This window comes from Trifolium pratense, linkage group LG1 (genome assembly GCF_020283565.1).
Source record: "Trifolium pratense cultivar HEN17-A07 linkage group LG1, ARS_RC_1.1, whole genome shotgun sequence".
Taxonomy (NCBI): Eukaryota; Viridiplantae; Streptophyta; class Magnoliopsida; order Fabales; family Fabaceae; genus Trifolium; species Trifolium pratense.
In genome coordinates, this window is record NC_060059.1 from 42,455,095 (window position 1) to 42,478,086 (window position 22,992).

Here is a 22,992-nt window from a genome sequence, read left to right on the forward strand (position 1 = left end):
AGCATTAAGATCTGATATTTGACGTGATTACTAAACTCAACATCTATGTCTAAACATTGAAGTTTAATAAGTGATTATCTTTTACTCTTGATTCAAACAATATATATCTATGTTGTTCAAATCTTTTTAGAAATAGACAATTAAAACAAGATAACACTTATAATGATTGATAAAGAAAACACATATATTAAGATTAAATTGACTACATGTTCACAAAATAACTACATCTAATCCCAACAACAAAGGAATTTAGCTAGACATGATAAAAGTAAACTTACAAGAAAAAGGGATGAAGAACATCTCTTGATTTCTCAAGTATAATGATGAATCCACCTTCAAGAACTCTTTAAAACTAATATTACTCGTCTCTTTTAACTATTACAAAAACTATATATCAGAAAATGGCTTCTGAGCTCTATTTATAGACTTTCAGGACAGAGGAGTTCGCTAAGCGAAATGACGTTCGCTGAGCGAACTGGTTACTTAAGCCAGGGGTTTCTTGACACGTAGCAAAAGGCTTGACTCATCACTTTGTTCGCCGATGCTCGCTATCTCTCGCTAACAGACCCTTCCTCCCGGGTTGTGCTCGCCATCTCTCGCTATCTTTCGCTGAGCGAACGTTGAGTTTGCTGTCCTGCTCGCTGAATCTCGCTGAAGCTCGTCATGGACCTTTTGTCCACTGGTTTAGTTCGCTGTAGCTCGCTATGGCTTCGCTGAGCGAAGGCTTCAAAACCTGCTTTTCTAGCCATTCCTAACAAAAATGCCTTGGGATCAATTCCTTTTAGATTTAATGTTTATATTTACACCAAAAGGGGTTTTAATCAAGATTTCATCATAAAAGTATTGGTAAGTGCTCATATTTATCAAACATTATAACTAAAATTGAGCACTTATCAAATCTCCCCAACTTAGGACTTTGTTTGTCCTCAAACAAAAGGTAATATTTCAACAAGCTCAAAATTTTAAATCTCAGGAAAGGTTTGTAATCAATCAAAGTTTTTGAAATTTCTTTTCCTAAGCATGAGTAAAACAATGCCTACTCAAGATTATTCCTTAAAATATTCAAAAGAACAAAGCATGATCATGAATTGATTGCTATGTCTAAGCAAAATTCTCCACATTTTTATCAAACAATCAAGACTCAAGTGTTATCAAAAATGTCTCACCAAAATATCACTCAAAGGTAAGTGTTTCACTCAATCCAAACAAAGTGCATGCAACAATTCAATTCAAACATTTATCAGAGCAATGTCACAAAACATGTCGTCAATTGTGGATCACTAAGGACTTTATTAAGCTTGTAACGGGGCTGGGCTACAAAAAATCATTGTTTTTCTTTGGATTTCAAAAGGCCTCAAGAATAAGAGAGCAATACAAAACTTACAGAAAATTCAACTTAAAATTTCACATTCATTTACTCCCTTTCTTTTCTTTCTCCCCTATTTCATTGGTGATTCTTTTCTTTCTTTCCAATGACACTTTCTTTTTCACAACTTTTTCTTTTTCTTTCTTTTTGTGTCAATCTTTTATTTTCAACATTTTTCTCTTTTCAATCACCCAATCCACTACTTTTCCAAATTATTTTTATGACATTTGTAACCTACTTCTCCCCAACTTGGATCTTAACATGACCCTAATTGAAATACAATTGCTCTCCTATCCTAAGACAAGGGTAGAGTAGTTGTTTTTCCATTCTTTTGGTTTCAGGGTTTATGAAACAAACAATTTTCAAAATTTAAGGCTCAAATGGGGACACAAAAGATCACTATCTCACAAGGTAGGTTAAGTTTGGCCAAGTAGTTATCACTCAAAATGAAACAGGGCCTTGATCATATCCACAATATCAAACACATTAGTGACAGCAAGATTAAGTTAAAATCAAATGAGCACACAACATTGCTGGCTCTCAAAAATTTATGTAAACAATGGAAAGTTCACACATTCTCACCCGGCTAGGTTGATAACACAAGCTTCAATCATGTTCAACAAAAATATTGAAAATCATCTTAGAACAATCAACACAATTCAAAACCATGCTAGATTCCTAAGCTTATTTCAAGGACTAATCAAGAAGTTTTGACATGAAGTTTCACAAAACATTTTCAACATGCTTGATCATTGATTTACCACAAACCTAACTTCAGATTTTTCCTAATCATGTGAGCTTGTTTGCAAAAAAACTATTTACAATATTCACACTACTAAAAAAAAACTTATCACCAAATATTTAAACATTAAACTTAAAAACTTCCAAAAAACATTGTCTCAAACATTGTCAGGTACCACACCACATGTTCATGATACAAAAGCTTAACAAAACCACATAAAACACAATTTAAATTTGTTCACAACAAAAACAACTAAATAAACCAACTAGTAAAAGAAATAAATGACTGAAAGCTTGTAAATTTTCACTCATTTTGGTGAGCTTTCAGTCATCATCTGAATCTGCTTCTTCTTCATCCTCCCCCTCCATGCTTGCATCACCCTCACCACCATCATCTTCTTCACCAGCATCAGCATTTGGTGCCATCCCTCCCCCAATGAAAGTAGGCCTGTCCTCAGGCCATGCAACATAGGTTTGAAAATCTTGCGGTGTCATCACCGACTGCCCTGTGTGCTGATTGTAGAAGGACTGCTGCATTGCACTCATTGCTCTATACCCTGCATCATTTTGATCATATAGATGAGTAAAGAAATTGTAAAAATTTTGATCAGAGAATCCGGAGGTGGCTGGTTGAGTAGGTGGCTGAGGTGGTGGTGGCGGTGGTTGTCGTGCCCTTCTCCTCTTCGGCTTGCAGTAGCGGTCAACATAATCATCATTGATAGTGGGAATTTCCTCATTCCCAATCTGAGGAAGATGCAGTCTGTTGGCCGAGCATAATCCCATAATGAGACATGGGAAACCTAAAGGACTCGTGCTCTTTACCTTGGATGACCTAAGTGCCCTATCCGTGTGGCCACTCAAAACAATTTCTTTCATCCATCTAGAAATTATTCCCGCCACATCAATTTCCAAGTCCTCATTTATGTAATGGATGAGGCCTAAAATGTTCATTGGGGCATCTGAAGGGTGGGAGTTAGGCTGGATGTTGTACAACACAAGGTTAAACAGCAGCACAGTAAAGGTTTTCATATCCTCTCGCATTGCCCGCAAAGGTGTTTGGGTTGCATTGTAGATGAGGTCAGTGTTTGGTCGAAGCAGCTTACTCCTCATGGATGGCACATCCCAAGTTCCCCGATTCCGTTGTTTTTGGTATGCACACAGTGTTTCATTGTGCGGCAATGTGAAAGGGTTGCCAAGGTATGCATTGATAGCATCGCGGTCGAATCGGATGGTGCGACCACGAACCATGGTGGTGTAGGAAAAAGGTTCATCAGCTTCTGGGAGAGCATTAGCATAAAACTCCCTTACTATGACGGGGTTGTAGGTAGATGGTGGGTGTACAATTTTTTCCCAACCCCGGAGTTGAACAATTCTCTCAAACTTCTCATAATCCCCATGCTCAAAGATCTCAAAGTTCCTTTCACTCCAGATTTTTCGCCCTTCAAGTACCTTATACCTTTCAAATTGTTCTTGACCCTTGAATCGGTTCATGTCCCAATCTTGTGGTTGGTGGGAAGAACTTGCGATAGTTTTCTGCTTCTTACCAGCTGAAGGCTTCTTTGGTGCCATTTCCTGAAATAAAATCTAATTAGATAACACAATAACAGGGCACAATCAAAGAAAAATAGTTGCAGGTTCTGCAGGTGTTCGCTCGGCGAAGGCTCAGCGAAGGCTGGCCAAAACAAATTTTTCAGGTTCGTAAACCTTGGCTTAGCGAGGGCGCAGCGAAATCAAACATGAAATTTTTTCTCAGAATCGCAGGCGCTCGCTAAGCGAAGGCAAAGCGAAGGGTTGCGAACACAATTTTTGCAGAAAACATGGTAAATCACTAGATCTGGATTTTTAAGCATTCTAAACATTTCAATCATCATAAACCTTATAAAAGGAACCAAACTCATTCAAATCTTAACATGTAGAGTGCATTCAAACCTATTCCTAAGAAACTTGTGCAAAACTACCATAAATATTCACCTTTCAATATGAATTTGAAACTTTAAGAAAGTAAGAGTTGAAAAGGATTTCATACCTGAGTAGTGATGTAGAGATAGGATGCACTAAGTGATGAATGAATGAGTGGGTGTTTGTTTGAGAGTAGAAAGAAATTTTTTGTGAAAGAAAAAGTTGGAGAGGAGAGGTTTGAGTGAAATGAGAGGATAAGATGGAGGAGAATGTTGTTTTAGGGTTTGGAATGTTTTGAAAACCGTGTTTGTGGTAGTGGGTGGTGAGGTGGAAACATTTTGGGCCAGCTGTCCATTTAAAACTGAAGTGTAGGATTCGCAGACTTCGCTGAGCGAATAAAATGTTTCGCTGAGCGAACCATACCAGAAAAAAATTCTGCTGAATCCTTTGGCACAGCTTACACCAAACATGTTCCTACCATCAAAATTATATTATGCATGCTAAAACATTAAATTACTTACAAAATTGGGTTGCCTCCCAACAAGCGCTTGTTTAACGTCATTAGCTTGACGTTCTTTTTGGAGCTTCAAGGATCGGAAAGTGGGATTTTGGTAGTGACACGATCAAATTCACCACCAAAATAGAGTTTCAACCTTTGACCATTCACAGTCCAGGTTGCATTTGTTGCTGGATCTTCTAACACGACTGCACCATAAGGTTTCACCTCATGTATTTTGAACGGACCGGACCATTTTGATTTCAACTTCCCCGGAAATAGTTTCAACCTTGAATTGAAAAGTAAAACCATTTGGCCTGGCCTGAATTCTTTGTTGACAAGCCGTTTATCATGATAGCTTTTGACCTTTTCTTTGTACAGCTTAGAAGATTCATAAGCTTGGCATCTCAATTCATCCAACTGTTGAAGCTGAACTTTTCTTTGCTCTCCGGCTTGGCTTTCATCAAAATTCAAAAATTTCAAAGCCCAATAGGCTTTATGTTCAAGCTCGACCGGAAGATGACATGCCTTACCATATACCATCTGAAAAGGTGTAAGGCCTATTGGTGCTTTGAAAGCAGTTCGATATGCCCATAATGCCTCGTCTAACTTTAATGACCAATCTTTTCTTGATGCGGACACAGTTTTTTCCAGAATTTTCTTTATTTCACGATTCGAAACTTCTGCTTGTCCGTTGGTCTGAGGATGGTATGGCGATGCTACTTTGTGTTTGACTCCATAATGCTCAAGTGCTTTGGCTAGTTGAGAGTTGCAAAAATGTGACCCTCCATCACTAATAAGCACACGAGGAGTTCCAAAACGAGTGAAAATGTTTCTTTTTAGAAATTTTATCACCGTTTTGCCATCGGCTTTTGGTGACGCAATAGCTTCCACCCATTTAGACACATAATCTACTGCCACAAGAATGTATTCATTTGAAAATGATGATGGAAAAGGGCCAACGAAATCAATACCCCAGCAATCAAATACTTCAACAACATGCATGTTTTGAAGTGGCATTTCATTGCGCCTTGAAATTCCACCAATTCTTTGACAGTTATCACATCTCCGAGCATGTTCATAAGTGTCTTTGAACAAACTCGGCCAAAAGAATCCTGACTGCAAAATTTTTGCTGCTGTTCTTTCTCCATTATAGTGACCTCCATATGGTGAGTTATGACAATGCCACATGATGCTCGTGGCTTCCTCTTTGGTAACACATCTCCTCAACAGGTTGTCAGCTCCAATTTTAAACAGATAAGGATCATCCCAAACATATTGATTTGCTTCACGGAGGAACTTTTTCTTTTGGTGCCAATTGAAATCATCCGGTATTAATCCGGATGCTTTGAAATTAGCCATATCAGCAAACCATGGCCTTTCTTGCACCATAAGCAGTTTTTCATCGGGGAATTCTTCAAGAACCTCACTTTCATGTTTGGTCACCTCATTGTTTATAAGTCTTGATAAGTGATCAGCTACCAAGTTTTCTGTTCCCTTTTTATCTTTTATCTCAAGATCAAACTCTTGTAATAAAAGCATCCACCGAATGAGTCTCGGCTTAGAATCAGCTTTTGTAATCAGATACTTGATAGCTGCATGGTCAGTATACACAACAATTTTTGAACCAATCAAATAAGAACGAAATTTCTCAAATGCATACACTATAGCAAGCAATTCTTTCTCGGTTGTTGCATAGTTAACTTGTGCATCATTTAATACTTTGCTTGCATAGTGTATAGCATGAAAAATTTTGTTCTTTCTTTGTCCAAGGACTGCACCAACTGCATAATCACTAGCATCACACATCAATTCAAATTCGAGTTTCCAATCGGGTGCTATGATTATGGGTGCAGTCACCAATCTTTCTTTCAATTCAGTAAAAGCAATTAAACATTCATCATCAAATGTAAAAGACGTACCTTTATTAAGCAAATTGCTTAATGGTTTGGCAATTTTTGAGAAATCCTTGATGAATCTTCGGTAGAAACCGGCATGACCTAGAAAACTTCTGATTCCTTTGACATTTACCGGAGGAGGGAGCTTTTCAATGACCTCCACCTTTGCTTTATCCACTTCAATACCCTTGGAAGAGATCTTGTGACCAAGAACAATACCTTCGGTCACCATGAAATGACATTTCTCCCAATTAAGAACCAGATTCGTTTCAACACACCGCTTCAGTACGGTGTCCAAATTCTTCAAGCAATGTTGGAATGACGGACCGAATACGGAGAAATCATCCATGAACACTTCGATGCATTTCTCTATCAAGTCAGAAAAAATTGCTTGCATACACCGTTGAAATGTTGCCGGTGCATTGCACAATCCGAAAGGCATTCTTCTATAAGCAAAAACACCGAAAGGACACGTGAAAGCTGTTTTTTCATGATCCTCGGGGTTGACTGAAATCTGATTGTACCCCGAATAACCATCCAAAAAACAATAGAATTCTTGACCTGACAATCTTTCTAACATTTGATCCATGAATGGTAATGGAAAATGATCTTTTCTGGTTGCTTTGTTGAGTCTCCGGTAGTCTATACACATCCTCCAACCTGTGACTGTTCTTGACGGTATCAACTCATTCTTGTCATTTGTGATTACCGTCATCCCACCTTTCTTCGGGACCACCTGGACCGGACTCACCCAAGTACTGTCAGAAATAGGGTAAATCATGCCAGCTTCAAGCAACTTCACTACCTCCTTTCGCACCACCTCTTTCATTGTTGGATTCAATCGACGTTGAGGTTGAGCAACAGGTTTGTAATCATCTTCCATCATAATATTATGCATACAATAAGATGGACTAATACCTTTGAGATCGGATAAAGACCACCCGATTGCTTCTTTGTTTTCTTTCAGAATTTGAATCAAGCTTTTTTCTTCATCAGCTGACAATGAGTTGCTAATGATCACCGGCTTCTTTTCTCCTTCTTCAAGGAATGCATACTTGAGATGAGATGGTAATGTTTTCAAATCAAGCTTTACTTCACCCGGTCTTTCATCTTTCTTAAGCTCCTCAATCTTTGCTTCTAAAGGAGTTACTTCCTTTAAAGCATCCAGCTGCTTCAGAAAACTCTCAACTTCTTCTTCTTTCTCAGGATCAAGTGCTTCAAAACTTTCAGTTAGGGCTTGTTCGAGTGATGAAGGTTGATGTGCTTGTTTCCTCACATCTAATATGGCTTCTTCAGTTGCATCAAGTTTGAAGCACATATCTTTCTCATGTGGATGCTTCATAGCTTCCCACAAATTAAAACTAACCTCCTCATCTTGAACTCGAACTTTCATCACCCCGTCATCAATATCAATCATCATACGAGCTGTTTTCATGAATGGCCTTCCAAGAATTAACGGAACATCATCATCCTCTTCAATGTCCATCACCACAAAGTCTATAGGGAACATAAACTTATCAACTTTTACAAGAACATCTTCAGCCATTCCCGACGGACGAGTGATGGATTTATCAGCAAGTTGCAATGTCATTCTTGTACGTGTGATGTCAAGACCACCAACCCGTTTAATCACCGATAAAGGAATAAGATTGATGCTTGACCCTAAATCAATAAGGGCTTTTCCAACATTCACATTACCAATGGTAACCGGCAACGTGACTCTCCCCGGATCTTTTTCTTTAGTCGGAAGAGTTCGTTGAATAATGGCACTACAGCTTGCATCAAGTTGAATACCTTCATCATCATTGTACCTTCTCTTCTTGGTAAGGATTTCTTTCATGAATTTTGCATATGTTGGCATCTGCTCCAAGGCTTCGGAAAATGGAATGTTGATTTGCAATCTTTTAAAGATATCCATAAACCTTGCATACTGCCTTTCTTTATCCTTCTTTGATGGAGCATGTGGATATGGCAGATGTTGAGGTAAACTATTCTTTTCTTTTCTTACTTCAACCTCCTTCTCTCCCTTCTCTGCATTTTTTTCATTTTTTTCTGTTTTTTCATTTTTTTCTTTTTCAACTAAATCTTCCTTTTTATTCTTTTCTGCTTCATTCTCACTTTCTCCTTCCTCCTCTTCATCTGCTCGTCTCATAACCTCCTCTTCCTTCCTCAAATTATCACCTATTCCCTTGCCAACTTCCTTACCGCTTCTTGTTGTAATTGACTTGCATTGTTCTTTTGGATTCGGTTCGGTGTTGGCTGCAAATGATCCTCCTTGATTGTTGTTATTGGCCATTTCTTTTGCTATTTGACCAATCTGAGTTTCAAGATTTCTTAACACCGCATCATTGCCTCTTTGGTAGACTTGGGTTTCTTGCACAAACCGATTTTGTTGTTGATTCATCACATTTTGTTGTTGATTCTGTTTGGTCTGCATCTCTATGAATGATCTCAAAGCTTCTTCCAAATTTGAATTTTGAGTTTGTTGCACCGGTGGTTGACTGTAGCTTTCATATTGTCTTTGCCTATTTGCTGAGCCACCATCTTGTTTCCAACCTTGACCATAGTTTGAGTTGTTTCCCCTTTGATAGCCAGTATTATTCGGATACTGACTTTGTCTTTGTTGATTTGCCATGAAGTTCACCTCTTCATGAGATGGAGGACAATGACCAGTTGGATGATTTCCGGTGCATAATTCACATGATGCTACTTGCTTTGCTTTCCCCGATCCTTCTTGAAGAGTCATCAATTTTGACATTTGTTTGGATAACTCCTCCACTGTGTTGGTAAGAAGTTTATTTTGAGCCAATACAGCATCTGACGGATCAAGTTCAAGAATCCCAGGCTTCCTTTGAGTTTTGCTGCGTTCACTTTGTCGATCACTAAGTGACATTTTCTCAATGATAGTCGTAGCATCTGCAGCACTTAATGATAAGAGAGAACCACCTGCTGTTGCATCTAAAAGGAGCTTTGAATCCTGCAAAAGACCATTTCTAAAAATATGAATTTGGGTTAGTTCATCAAATCCATGATTAGGGCATTTACGCAGCATTGCTTTATATCGATCCCATGCTTCACATAGAGTTTCATTGGAGCCTTGAGAAAACACCGCGATTGATGTCTTTGACTCCATGAACTTGTGATGCGGAAAGAACCGATCAAGAAACTTCTCTTCCAAAGTATTCCAATTTGTCATGACTTGTGCTGGTAAATCAAGGTACCAATCTTTGGCCTTTCCTATCAATGAATGTGGAAACATTCTCATGAACACCGCTTCCTCCTCCGCTTCAGGAGCACCAAGTGAACCGGCTATTTCATAGAACTTCACCAAATGATTGTATGGATCTTCATGTGATAAACCTGTAAAAGGGTTAGCATATAACAGTTGCAAGAGACCGGTTTTCATCTCCGTCTGTCTTGCACCTCTGGGAGGTCTTGTAAGATGAGCAAGCCTTCGTGGACTGTTGTGACATGGCCTCATACCGGCACCTTCGTTACGTGGCGGATCTTCAGCCATCTCTTCAGCTATTGAGGATGTTGAAGAAATAGAAGCAGAATTTTCTTCTTGCAGCCTCTTTTGTTTGGCTAATTGTTTCCTTTTCTTTCTTTGACTGTTATTCCTTCGAGCTGTTCTTTCGATTTCTGGATCAAACAGTAAATTCTCTGCAGAAATCTTTCCTCGCATAAACAGGACAACAACCTAACCAGACAAGTTAGCGTGCACAAAAGATAACGAATAGTAACTGAAATTAAAAAGTACAAAATTGCTTAAAACGATAGAAATTGCGATTAAACAACTAAAATCAAACGCCAGTCCCCGGCAACGGCGCCATTTGATGAAAGTACAAAAGCAAGTATTTTCGTTATATCGTATCCACAGGGACTAGTGTGATATCAATTGCACATACACAAATTCCATGATTCTAAGTGCGGGTTTGTTTTGATTTGGTTTCGTAACATAAAATTGCGATAAAAGTGCGTGATAAACTTTCGGATAATAAAAGGTTGTCGGGACTAGATTCATTATCTCGTTAGCATGTATCAATCAACCTCACTATATATATTTCATTTACCAATCATTATTATCACATATCACACATCGATCGTATCCGTATCCGGATTACGCCGTGAAATCTATTATATCTACCAACGTTCGATGCCTCGAATCATTAATCGACATAACAGCATTAAGATCTGATATTTGACGTGATTACTAAACTCAACATCTATGTCTAAACATTGAAGTTTAATAAGTGATTATCTTTTACTCTTGATTCAAACAATATATATCTATGTTGTTCAAATCTTTTTAGAAATAGACAATTAAAACAAGATAACACTTATAATGATTGATAAAGAAAACACATATATTAAGATTAAATTGACTACATGTTCACAAAATAACTACATCTAATCCCAACAACAAAGGAATTTAGCTAGACATGATAAAAGTAAACTTACAAGAAAAAGGGATGAAGAACATCTCTTGATTTCTCAAGTATAATGATGAATCCACCTTCAAGAACTCTTTAAAACTAATATTACTCGTCTCTTTTAACTATTACAAAAACTATATATCAGAAAATGGCTTCTGAGCTCTATTTATAGACTTTCAGGACAGAGGAGTTCGCTAAGCGAAATGACGTTCGCTGAGCGAACTGGTTACTTAAGCCAGGGGTTTCTTGACACGTAGCAAAAGGCTTGACTCATCACTTTGTTCGCCGATGCTCGCTATCTCTCGCTAACAGACCCTTCCTCCCGGGTTGTGCTCGCCATCTCTCGCTATCTTTCGCTGAGCGAACGTTGAGTTTGCTGTCCTGCTCGCTGAATCTCGCTGAAGCTCGTCATGGACCTTTTGTCCACTGGTTTAGTTCGCTGTAGCTCGCTATGGCTTCGCTGAGCGAAGGCTTCAAAACCTGCTTTTCTAGCCATTCCTAACAAAAATGCCTTGGGATCAATTCCTTTTAGATTTAATGTTTATATTTACACCAAAAGGGGTTTTAATCAAGATTTCATCATAAAAGTATTGGTAAGTGCTCATATTTATCAAACATTATAACTAAAATTGAGCACTTATCATATTACTGTCCATATTTTAAAATCAAAATTTAATTATTTTTAAATAGGAAATTTGAGTTGAAAATTTAAATAGTTCGATCTTAATTAGATGATCCAAATATATCTCATAGCAAATGCAATATTTCTAGTAAGAATTGAGTTTTTTTTTTTTTAACGGCTAGTAAGAATTGAGTTTGTTTAGTTGATTAAGGAACATTTTCTCCAATCTAGACTCAATGTTTCCCCTCTTCACTCTCCAGTAAGATTTAAGTGAATGTCATATGAATTTTAACAAATAAAAAAAAAAGTGTATTTAGAGTGTATGTTTGAGTATATAGTCTATCCTGAAATATTCAGCGACATGAACAAACTAATACAATAGATTGTGTCATATGTCGTTGAACTTAAACATTATCTAATAATCCATCTATTAACTCTCACACACATTCTCTCGCTTCTCAAGCACTCTTACGCCAAGTAACAAAATATCTCTCTCAACTATAAGATATTTAACTCCTCCAAAAAAGGACAAGGTACAAATTATTGAATTTTTGAGAACTACTAAACCAATGTAGGTTGTCTTCTCCCTCGCCACTCGTTCATGACTTTCGTTCTTTTCCATACCTCCTACTAAACCGCTAGGGTACAAATTCATATAACATAAAATACAAACAAATGTCTAATCTAACTCAAACAACACTCGTAAAAAATCATACCGTATTCCAATAAACAACTAATATTCGCTAAAGCATCCACACATTGATTGACTTATACCATTAAGAATGATAAGCTCTCACCTCCCCGATTAAACTCCATCAATCTTAGAATATCTTATACCAATGAATGACCCATAGTACTATTAGTCACTTGTCTCGATCACATGAAATGTGTATGACAAATGTACCAATATCTAAATCCAAGGCTTAGCACCCCTCTTTATGCATGCTCCCACAATTTCTCACTCCCGACAAAGCAACAAAAGCTCCTAAATATTTTGCAAACACACCAAGCCAATTACCACTACTATACGAGATGAAACTTCTGGTACCCTGGAGCTGAATATGAATTATGTGTCCAATTCTCTGAAGACTAAGATTTTTGTTAGAAATTGTGATTTCTGCTTATTAATAGTACAACTGAAATTATACTTCAAGATCGCAGATTCTCCTAAGATTATTTATAAGCTTTTTCTATAAAAACTGGTGATCTCTGCTTATGGTTGTTACGATGGCCAAGTACAAATGTGACAAGAATTCTAAGCAATTCCTTTTTAAGAAACTGTTACGATTAAGTAACAAACCTTCAACTCACATAATTCTACAAGATATTTCTCCGTTCATTGATTAAACCTTCAATGCCAGGATTTCAAAATAATAGGAATTCGCTTGAAGTACAAAGAAAAGATTCTATCTGAATAAAAGATGAACGCATTCGCTGATTTTACCAAGAACTAACAATGACAAGTTTCTTAGAAAACAAAGCAACAAATAAGTGTTGCTAAGAATCAGAAATTTTTTGGCAATTGAACGAAACAAAAAAACAAACGCATCGCAAATTGTAAAGATCAATAGAATCATCCCAACCAAATCAAGAAAGAAAACAAATGTAAAAATAAGAAAATAGTTGCATAGACTTCAATTGTAATTTGACCATTATGGTTCAAAACTATACAACGCATAAAAGAAAAACATAGAATTCAAATAAACACTAAATCATAATCCCAAAATACTACTAATATTCATATCAATCATTAACCCTAAGCACGTTCACCACGAATGCGGCGAGCAAGCTGAATATCCTTCGGCATGATCGTCACCCTCTTAGCATGAATTGCGCACAAATTGGTATCCTCAAACAATCCAACCAAGTAAGCTTCAGCAGCTTCCTGAAGAGCAAGAACAGCATGGCTCTGGAATCGCAGATCAGTCTGTAACAACAAAATCAAAAAAATATTCAGAAAAATTCAAACCAAAATTCACAAAGGTGAATCACAAAATTGATATTGAATGCATCAATTACCTTGAAATCTTGAGCAATTTCACGAACAAGACGCTGGAAAGGAAGCTTACGGATCAAAAGTTCAGTACTCTTCTGGTACTTACGGATCTCACTGAAAATTACACAAATCGAAAATTCAATACACCGAAACCCTAAAAATCAACAATCGTATACAAAAATTAGGTGAAAATGAAAATTACCGAAGAGCAACGGTTCCAGGACGGTAACGATGTGGCTTCTTGACTCCACCAGTAGTTGGAGCAGATTTCCTAGCAGCCTAAACAAAAATCGCGAAAAAATTAATCGATTGAATCGATGAAATTGAAACGAAACGCTGAGAACGGAGGAAGATTGTTACCTTGGTGGCGAGTTGCTTCCTTGGAGCCTTGCCACCGGTGGATTTGCGAGCGGTTTGCTTAGTACGAGCCATTGAATCGGAATCGGAATTGAATTCGAAGAAAGGAAGAAGAGAGAGAAAGCGAAGACTGTGAACGAATAGAAGTGTTTATATATGAGTGGGTTAATTATTTTTTTAATCAGAAATATTAATCTCGATCCGTGTGCTTGTTTCTTATTGGTTGATTTTGATGAGTTGCGGATTGCCAGCGTGGACACTTTGTGTTTCTTTTGTGAGTATTTTACCGCTTGTTCTCCCCTTTTAGCACATCTTCTAGTTTTCGCTAACCTGATAAGTGAACACAAAAGCAAAAAAAAAAACAAATCACTTTCCTTTTTCAATTTAAAAATAAAATAAGAATTGCTATTTTTATTTATCAAATAAAATTATATATTTTTAAAATAATTCATTCATTTTTTTTTTTTACTGTTCATATATTCTTATGGCATTGATTAGACATTGGACTTTTCAGATTACCCAAAGAAGAAAAAGAAAAATGATACTATTGGACTTTTCCTCTAATAGAATATTGGACTTTTTTTTTGTACAATAATATTGGACTTTTAGTTGTTGAACACTTGAACTAATATGTTGAAGTTGAACTAATATTTCAAGAATTGGATTTTACACGGTTTGATTGCATCTAGTTAGAAAATTTGGATCCTCCTATTAATTTTAAAACTAAAATTTTATTATTTTTAAATATGAAATTTGTGTTGAAAATTTAAATTGTCTAATCTTAACTAAATGATCCAGATATATCTAATGACAATGCAATATTTCTAGTAAGAGTTTAGTTTGTTTAGTTGATTACGGAACATTTTCCCCCATATGGACATAAGGTTTCCAGTAAGGTTGAAATGAATGCCATATAAATTTCAACTGATAGAAAAAAGTGTGTTGAGAGAATGTATGTTTGAGTATATAGTCTATCCTGAAATATTCAATGACCTGAACAAATTAATATTGTAGACCGTGTCATATGTTGTTGAACTTAAACATTATCTAATAATCCATCTAGTAACTCTCACACACATTATCTCAGTTTCTTCAAATAATTACGCCAAGTAATAAAATATTTCTCTAAACTATAAGATATTTAACTCCTCCAAAAAAGGACAATGTACAAATTATTGAATTTTTAAGAACTACTAAATCAATGTAGGTTGTCTTTTCTCTCACCACTCGTTCATGACTTTTATTCTTTTCCATATCTCCTACTAAATTGCTGGGGTAGAATTTTTCATATTTTAGTTTTTTCTTTCTTTGTAATTTTTTTATTAACCTTAGTGTATCATAACAATGATAACACGATGCACCAAATGCATTGATCTAGAATAATTAACATCAATTCATCATGTTTTGTCAAAAAAAAAAATAAATCAATTCATCATGCAATTCCTTTCTTTGTGTTTTTTTTTACGGAGCATCAATGCACTCATCTAGAATAATTAACATCATGCAATTCCTTATTCCCCACATTCATAGTTCATACACAAAAGGCATAAAAAAAGAGCAATCTATAAGAATATGAAAGCAAATTTCTTCAATATTACCACAACAATCACACATAACATGTGTTCTGTCCTCATCTAACTCCTTGTTCAAGTTAGTTAACAAACTACTAACGATTTGTGATCACAGTTACAAGGATTGAGTTGTGATCTTCCATTCTAAATCCAGCATCAATACCACTAAAACTACTAACGATTAATTATAACTCTAAATTTATTCATCTTAAATATAAAATTATAACTACTAGACTATTAAAAAAATTTGAAACCTTCTACCACATTAAACTACATAAAATATCCACAATAGCCAATTTATATTTGTCTTATTCTAAAAATAAAATTATGTTTGTCTCTTTGTGCTTAAAAATAATGTTAAAATAATTTTAAAAAATAGAGTGAAAAAACACACACAAGTCATGATAAAGTCACAAAACAAAACATAGAAAAAGAAAAATCCCAAAGTGAGAAAAGAGACAAAGAAAACTGCACAGGTAAAAAGAAGTGGGAAAAACTACCAAACCGTACATCATTATTGATTCTTCTGCTGCGGAAATTAGGGTTTTTAATTTTCTACTCACTCTTCTTCATCATCTTCACTTCACTCTATCTTCCTTATTCTTCTCGTAAGCTTCATCTCATTCCACTACTTTTCTTATCACTAACTTCGATTATTCATCTCGTTTTCTCTTTCACTTGCATTTTTAGCTTTTACTTACTAGTTCCAATTTTCTGCAATTATTGTTCAAACTTCATCGTTTGTTTATAAATTGATTATTTTTCTTCAATTTAAGCTTTTGGGTTTGAGAATTTGTTTGTTGATTTTGGAAATTTGGGGTTTTGACTGTGGTTGATGAGATCGTAGGGTTTTGGTTTTTGTCAAAATTTGAGAAAATAGCGAAAATGTGTTTTCGTTTTGAATTTGATTCGTTGACCTTCGTACTTCGTAGTTGAAAGTACAGAGAGAAATATATTCTGAGATTTAGCGAAATAATCATAAAATTTGCTTTATCCACTTTAGTTATGGATTTTCAATAATCTATTAGGTTAGCTTTTTCTGAATTTTCTTTTAGATTAGAACAAATGAGTTAGACTACAGTTTCAGAACCTTGACTAAGTCATCTTCTTTTTCTTTTGCGGTTTTGCCCCTTTTAGTTGTTTTTTTTTTTTTTTGTTGAGAATTGCATTATTCAGTTATGAATGACTTTTTGTTAGTTTTCGTGTTTTAGATTCGAGAATTATTACTTTTCAGGTTGTTCTCTATGGTAATGTTTGGCATTTTTCATTTGTTTTTGATGCTGCTATATTGCTAGTTTTTCCGTGTGGGTGTTTAGAGTTGTTGTTCGATGTTTTATGAGATGAAGCTTAATGTTTATGTCCTTTGTTTTCGTTAAAATTTTCTAATTGCGAAGACTAGGTCAACTGTCATTGACTGACTGTTATGAAAATTAACGTATTACACATATGTTTGGAAACATGGTGGCACGCCAATTCTCATGTTCCAGTGCAATGTTCACTGTGAAAATCAGTTCCTATTTGTAGCTTCAGCCATCACTGTGAATTTCCACTGCGAAATTGTCTAACCTCACCACGTTTCCAAACATATGATACATGGGATGGAAGCTGATAATGTGCTACAAAACAATGTACTTGAGAGTGGAAACCTTTCTTTTCCTATCAATGGATTAAGTTTAGCAACAGGGTGTAAGAAATCTTCATGTACTGTGTAATTGGAAGTGAATTAAAAAGAATGTCAGTCGTATTGTTGTTTATACTCCTCGTTTATGCAATGTTGTTCCCGGTATTTTATGCTATACTAATCAATTTAGCATTTTTGGATCAAATCATGATCACAGCTAGCGTGATTGCTCTATTTTTCTAGTATGATATTATGCCTTCTCTCTCCCTTTTTCCTGATTGATTGATCATAACTGTTTACATGGATGTTTGGAAATCAAATTTATAAATGCTATATAGTCAAGACTCAATATAATGTACCGAACTCTATTCGTCTTGGTTATTGTTAGGATAGTAACTGTGGCACTTTCATGTTCTTTTTGGTTCAATAAAAATGTTATTAATTCTCGATAATAGTTAGTAATTTGCCCTCATTTTCAATACGCCATTGTTTCCATGCACAAATAGTGGTTGTCTCTGGGATTCCCTATTTTTCCTTCATCAAAGATAGTCATTGAGTTTTTAAATTTGAGTTTTTATTATAACTGCTATTTATTGCAATTTTTTTAACAGTTTCATTGTAGACCAACTCAAATTGTATTTTTCTGTAGGGATAATTTTATTCAAGAGTTGATTATGATTCAGTCACCGGGTGCATAGTCTCTATGTTTAAGCATCGTATGCATTATAACCTTTTCCACCTCTATTCTTTGTTAGAGTTGTTGGTAGAAGAGTTTCCTTATCCCTCCAGGCCTCAAGAAACACAGAGGAGGAAATTGATTCTCTAATTAAGTCAATATAAAATATGATTAGTTCCTTAATTGATATTCAGGACTTCTAGCAAATTATTGCTTGATTAACCAAGCTGGATGCGGGCTTAGGAGGCTTACAGTCAATCTTTAGCTTTACTATTATTTGTTAATTCTGATGGACGATCGTGAAAATGGAAGGCACAAAGCAGATCAATATAAATCTGCTCAGGGACAGGTATATAGAAATACGTCTCTGCTAAAAAATGAATTGAAGTTTGCATGAACATAATAGTTTTTAAAAATGATGCATATAATAAGCCCCTAAGAAACGTGCTTTCTCTACTAATGTTGTTCTCAAAATTGTATTGCAGTGGTTGATGCAACAACATCAGCATCAGCATCCTTCCATGAAACAGATTATGGCAATCATGGCTGAACGAGATGCAGCCATTCAAGAAAGAAATCTGGCCATTTCTGAGAAAAAGGCAGCACTTGCAGAACGTGACATGGCATTCCTGCAGCGAGATACTGCAATTGCAGAACGAAATAATGCACTTATGGAAAGAGATAATGCAATCGCAACCCTTCAGTTTCGAGAAAATGCTTTGGCCAACGGCGGTATGTCATCATGCCCTCCAGGATGTCAAATCTCACGGGGAGTTAAGCATATACATCATCTGCCGCAACAGCAACAGGTAAACCATTTGCCTACTATGGGTGATCCTTCTTACGGAACACGCGAATTGCACACAACCAATGCCCTCCCAGAAGCACCCATTCCTTCAGAGGTTGGGAAGCCACCTAGGCGGGCCAAACGACCGAAGGAAAATAAGTCTGTTTCACCCAACAAGAAGACTCCAAAAACTACTAGAAAGGTCAAGAAAGAGGGTGAGGATTTAAACAAGACAATGTTTGCCAACGACGAAGCACTTGAATGGAAGAGTAGTCAAGAAATTATAAACGGAGGTGATGATCTTAACAAGCAGTTACCGGTCTCAAAGGCTGATTGGAAACCTCAGGACTTTGCATTGAACCAAGTTGCATACGATGATTCAACCATGCCAGCACCAGTGTGCTCTTGTACTGGTGTTCTGAGACAGTGCTACAAATGGGGCAATGGAGGTTGGCAATCTGCTTGTTGTACAACCAATTTATCGGTGTATCCGCTTCCAGCAGTGCCCAACAAAAGACATGCTCGAGTAGGTGGTAGAAAAATGAGTGGAAGTGCTTTCAATAAACTGCTTAGCCGGCTAGCAGCTGAAGGGCATGATCTCTCACACCCGGTTGACCTTAAAGACCATTGGGCCAAACATGGTACAAATCGATATATCACAATAAAGTAGATCCCAGAAATTTTTCTCTCGACGGGCAATACATAATTCAGGGTCAATTATGAATTCTAAAGTCGAACAAGGAGGAAAATAAGGTAATGTAAATTTCATTTGTGAAAGCTTATTGTTGTAGTGTGTCATTCCTATAATTAGGATTAGAGGAAATGGCAATTTAAACCATATTTCTGTCACTTGTAACCCGTTCGACCTGCAAAAATGGTCTGTGGTGGTGGCGGCGGCGCATGCATGGCATTTAATAGGCTTGGTTAATGCATCTTGTGGTTAAGACGGAATAATTGTAGAGCCTTGTATCTTCAGTTGAACCCTGCTATGAAATGAACTATCTAATTCACATGTAGAATTGATATATCTATGTACATTTTCTTCTCTCGTATGTAGTACCACTGTTTTTCCCTTTACTACATTTCTTTTTGGGTAAATAGTGTTATACCTCCTGCAAAATAGGTGAGTTTTGTGTTACCCCCTGCAAATGTTTTTTTTGAGATTACCCCCTGCAATGTCAAGATTCCTTGCGTTACCCCCTGGCTCAACAAGTGGACATATGACATGGACGAATCTTGACGTGGCATGACACGTGAAAATTAATTTATTTTTTATTTATTTTTAATTGCCAACTCAGTAATTATTTATCTTTTAATTAAAAAAATGAAAAAAAAACTTTTTTTTTTAAAGAAACTTTTTTTTTACGAACCTAGGTAAAAGAAAGTTGTAATAAAAAATCTTTCATTTTCGACCCGTTCATATTCAGCGATTGTTGTTCGTTTTCAATTTCAATTTGGGGGTTAGGGCAAATCTATTTTCATCGTGAATGAAACCCAACTTTCTATCTTCTTTCTTTCTATTTTCCGTAAAAAAAAAAAAGTTGTTTCTTTCTATTATTATTAGTTATTATTATTATTGTATTTGCTATTTTTTTTATATATATATATATATATATATATATATATATATATAATGTATTATATTTTTTTTTATATAATAACAACTTTTAGTAAAAAAACAAATAACAAAACTTTCTTTTAAGTAAGTTCGTAAAAATATAACAACTTTTAAGTTTTTTTTTTCTTTTCATTTTTTTAAGTAAAAAATAAATAATTATTGAGTTGACATTTAAAAATAAATAAAAAATTAATTAATTTCCACGTGTGCTGCCACGTCAAGATTCGTCCATGTCATATGTCCACTTGTTGAGCCAGGGTAACGCAAGGAATCTTGACATTGCAGGGGGATCTCAAAAAAATACTTTGCAGGGGTGTAACGCAAAACTCGTCTATTTTGCAGGGGGTATAACACTATTTACCCTTTCTTTTCTTTTTTTAAGTTAAAAAATATTTAGTTATAATAGTTATAAGGAGAATAACCTTTTTTGAGTTGATTTTTATCATTAAATTTTCTTTTTAAATTTTTTGATGAATAAAAGTGATAACAAACTTGCGATGCAAGCTCCTCTGTCCTCTCAAGATAAACAAGTCACAATAAAAAAACTACTGAAATAGCAAATCAAATGTAAATAGAATCTAAATACTGAATGTCAATGCAATAGAAGTCGAATTCCATATTACAACGCATGAGTCATGACTCTAAGTCTCTAACAAGTATGCAAGTAAAACTACTTCCGTCTGCATTTACTGTGATCAATAGTACTACCTGCATTCCAGTTTTTCCCACATCTGTAGCATATTTCATATCCACACCTGCATCTTATGTGTTTACATCCACCCCTTTTCTTGATATAGAAATAACAATTTGGACATCTTTGCCACTTTTCTCTTTTGGCCAACTCCAGAAATTGCTTATCCAATTTAAAATCTTGATATAATTTCCAGCAGTAAGTCTTTAACTTGAAGGGAATAGATCTAGAAGATTCACAAATTAATGACTCCCATTGAACAATAACTTGTTTAGGCAAAATGTGCTGCAAATGTTTTGGCTTCAATTTCACAAAACAATTTGGACTTGGACAAGTCACACAGTTAACCAAATTATCTTTTATCCGAAAGGTTACATATTTGCATATGCAATCAAGACAAAAGATGTGGTTGCAGCTATTACTACTTCTTTTGAAGACATGACTTTTAGAGTTTCTTCTTTTGAACATATCAGAATCTGCTTTTAAATCAAAACATATACCGCATCTTATGTAAGCATAGGGTGAACCACTTACCTTTTTTTCATTGTTTGATGCACCAGCATGGGTGGAAGAGAAAATTTGTCTTGATAGCAGTGAGAGTGGGAGCTTCATAATTTAATAATAAAAATAACAGGTTAATGCAGTAAGAAATTTGAATCCCTTAAGCAAACTGTCCCTAACGAACGACTAACAGGTTAATGCGGTAAGAAATTTGAATCCCTTAAGCATGCTGTCCATAGCAAACGGTCGCCCTCATGTTTGAGCTCTCTACTCAAAGGTGATAGGGGTTTTGAGATATATTTTTTTTATATAAATTGTAATACAAGATTCTATGTATAAAAAAAATATAATACAAGATATATTTTTAAATCATATATTTAAATAAGAAATAAATTCTAAAAAATTCAAAATAAATCTATAAATCATAAATTCTAATGATATCTTATTTTAAATATAAATTTAAAATATTTTTAAATCATCAAGTTATGACAGGACAACAGAAGCTTATAGTCTAAGTACTAAATCATGAATCCTTACACAAAATTCTCCTCCGTTTATTATGATTGCATGCCGACATAAAGCCAAATTTAATAATCTTGTTAACGGAGTTTATCATTGAATTACAAACGATTTAGACGACTACTAAGGATGCAAATATTCTATGTTTTGACTTTTACAATAATCAATTTAAACGACTCACATTATAAATACTTTTATAACAACTAGTAATAGACCCGTGCTATCGCACGGGTCGTAACGTTACGAGTTATTTTGTTAAGTTAGACTTTGATAAGTTGACATTTGAAAAAAAATGAAATTACATATTCATTAATTCATTAAGTAATATGATTATTTCAAAGATGATTAACATCTAAGTTATTGCAACATATCAATACAAATTGCAACATAAACACAAATCATTGTTAATAAAAACTTAAAATGTCAATCATACATTTGCTTACATAACCTGAAACATTGTTGATAAAAATATAATTTTAAACTACTCCATTACAACTTATACTTCAATCAACAAATTAAACTTTAACTGAATTACAACTTGTAGTTGTCTAATTATTGAGCCATCTAAGGGGAAAATCCGAACTGATAATGAAACATTTAGATAGGTTACATAAGAAAGTTGTTTGAAATTAAGGTGTAACTTTGAATTCGATGTTGTTGTCAAAGCAAAAGTTTTTCCATCCGGCAACAATTTGAACATTTTATGTAGGATTCTGTGGATACTTCAAGTGTACTTTGGAGCTGTTTTTTCGTGGGACTTCAAGGATGATGTTTTTAAAGTTGAAATCACGAACATACCTTGAGAATTCATTTGGTAAAGTCTACAAATGTAATAGAAGGTTATTGATGAAAAAACACAGAATAAAAATGAGATACAATTTTAAAACCAAAATTGAGATGTGCAAAGTAAATAGTTTTGAGTAAAACTAACAATTTGTGTTGGGATGCAATGGTTGAAATCAGTAAGATTGAATTCAAAGGTATGTGTTTCTGGAACCTTGTAATCCTTGTATCCCAATGAAGTAAATGTCACATTGTAAATATTAGGTGCATTTTGAAGTTGACCATCTGTATTGTTCACACTATTTTCATTCAATCCTTTTATCCCAATGAAGTAAATATCATAATGGTTGCATCACATTTTTTTCTCTTTTTATCGCAAAGCACAAGAAATGTAAATTCATTGTTGTCTATGTA

General features: G+C 35.2%; 2 protein-coding genes across 4 annotated transcripts; one reads left to right on the top strand and one right to left on the bottom strand.

Moving 5' to 3' along the window:
- Positions 1 to 13,064: 13,064 nt before the first annotated feature.
- LOC123887052 (histone H3.3) lies at positions 13,065 to 13,973 on the bottom strand. The gene is made up of 4 exons (XM_045936329.1): positions 13,815 to 13,973; positions 13,657 to 13,733; positions 13,478 to 13,568; positions 13,065 to 13,385 (listed from the first exon to the last, which is right to left on the bottom strand). Exons 1-4 carry the CDS (start codon positions 13,884 to 13,886, stop codon positions 13,215 to 13,217), a joined length of 411 nt encoding a protein of 136 aa, XP_045792285.1. The 5' UTR covers positions 13,887 to 13,973; the 3' UTR covers positions 13,065 to 13,214.
- A 1,821-nt stretch (positions 13,974 to 15,794) lies between these two features.
- Positions 15,795 to 19,518, top strand: LOC123887069 (protein BASIC PENTACYSTEINE6). Of its 3 annotated transcripts, XM_045936355.1 has the most exons (4): positions 15,795 to 15,990; positions 17,653 to 17,719; positions 17,874 to 18,028; positions 18,165 to 19,518. In XM_045936355.1, exons 3-4 carry the CDS (start codon positions 17,969 to 17,971, stop codon positions 19,134 to 19,136), a joined length of 1,032 nt encoding a protein of 343 aa, XP_045792311.1. In that variant the 5' UTR covers positions 15,795 to 15,990; positions 17,653 to 17,719; positions 17,874 to 17,968; the 3' UTR covers positions 19,137 to 19,518. The 3 variants fall into 3 exon arrangements, with proteins under 3 accessions (XP_045792311.1, XP_045792304.1, XP_045792319.1); XM_045936348.1 differs by having other exon boundaries at positions 17,653 to 18,028; XM_045936363.1 differs by lacking the exon at positions 17,653 to 17,719.
- Positions 19,519 to 22,992: the final 3,474 nt, after the last annotated feature.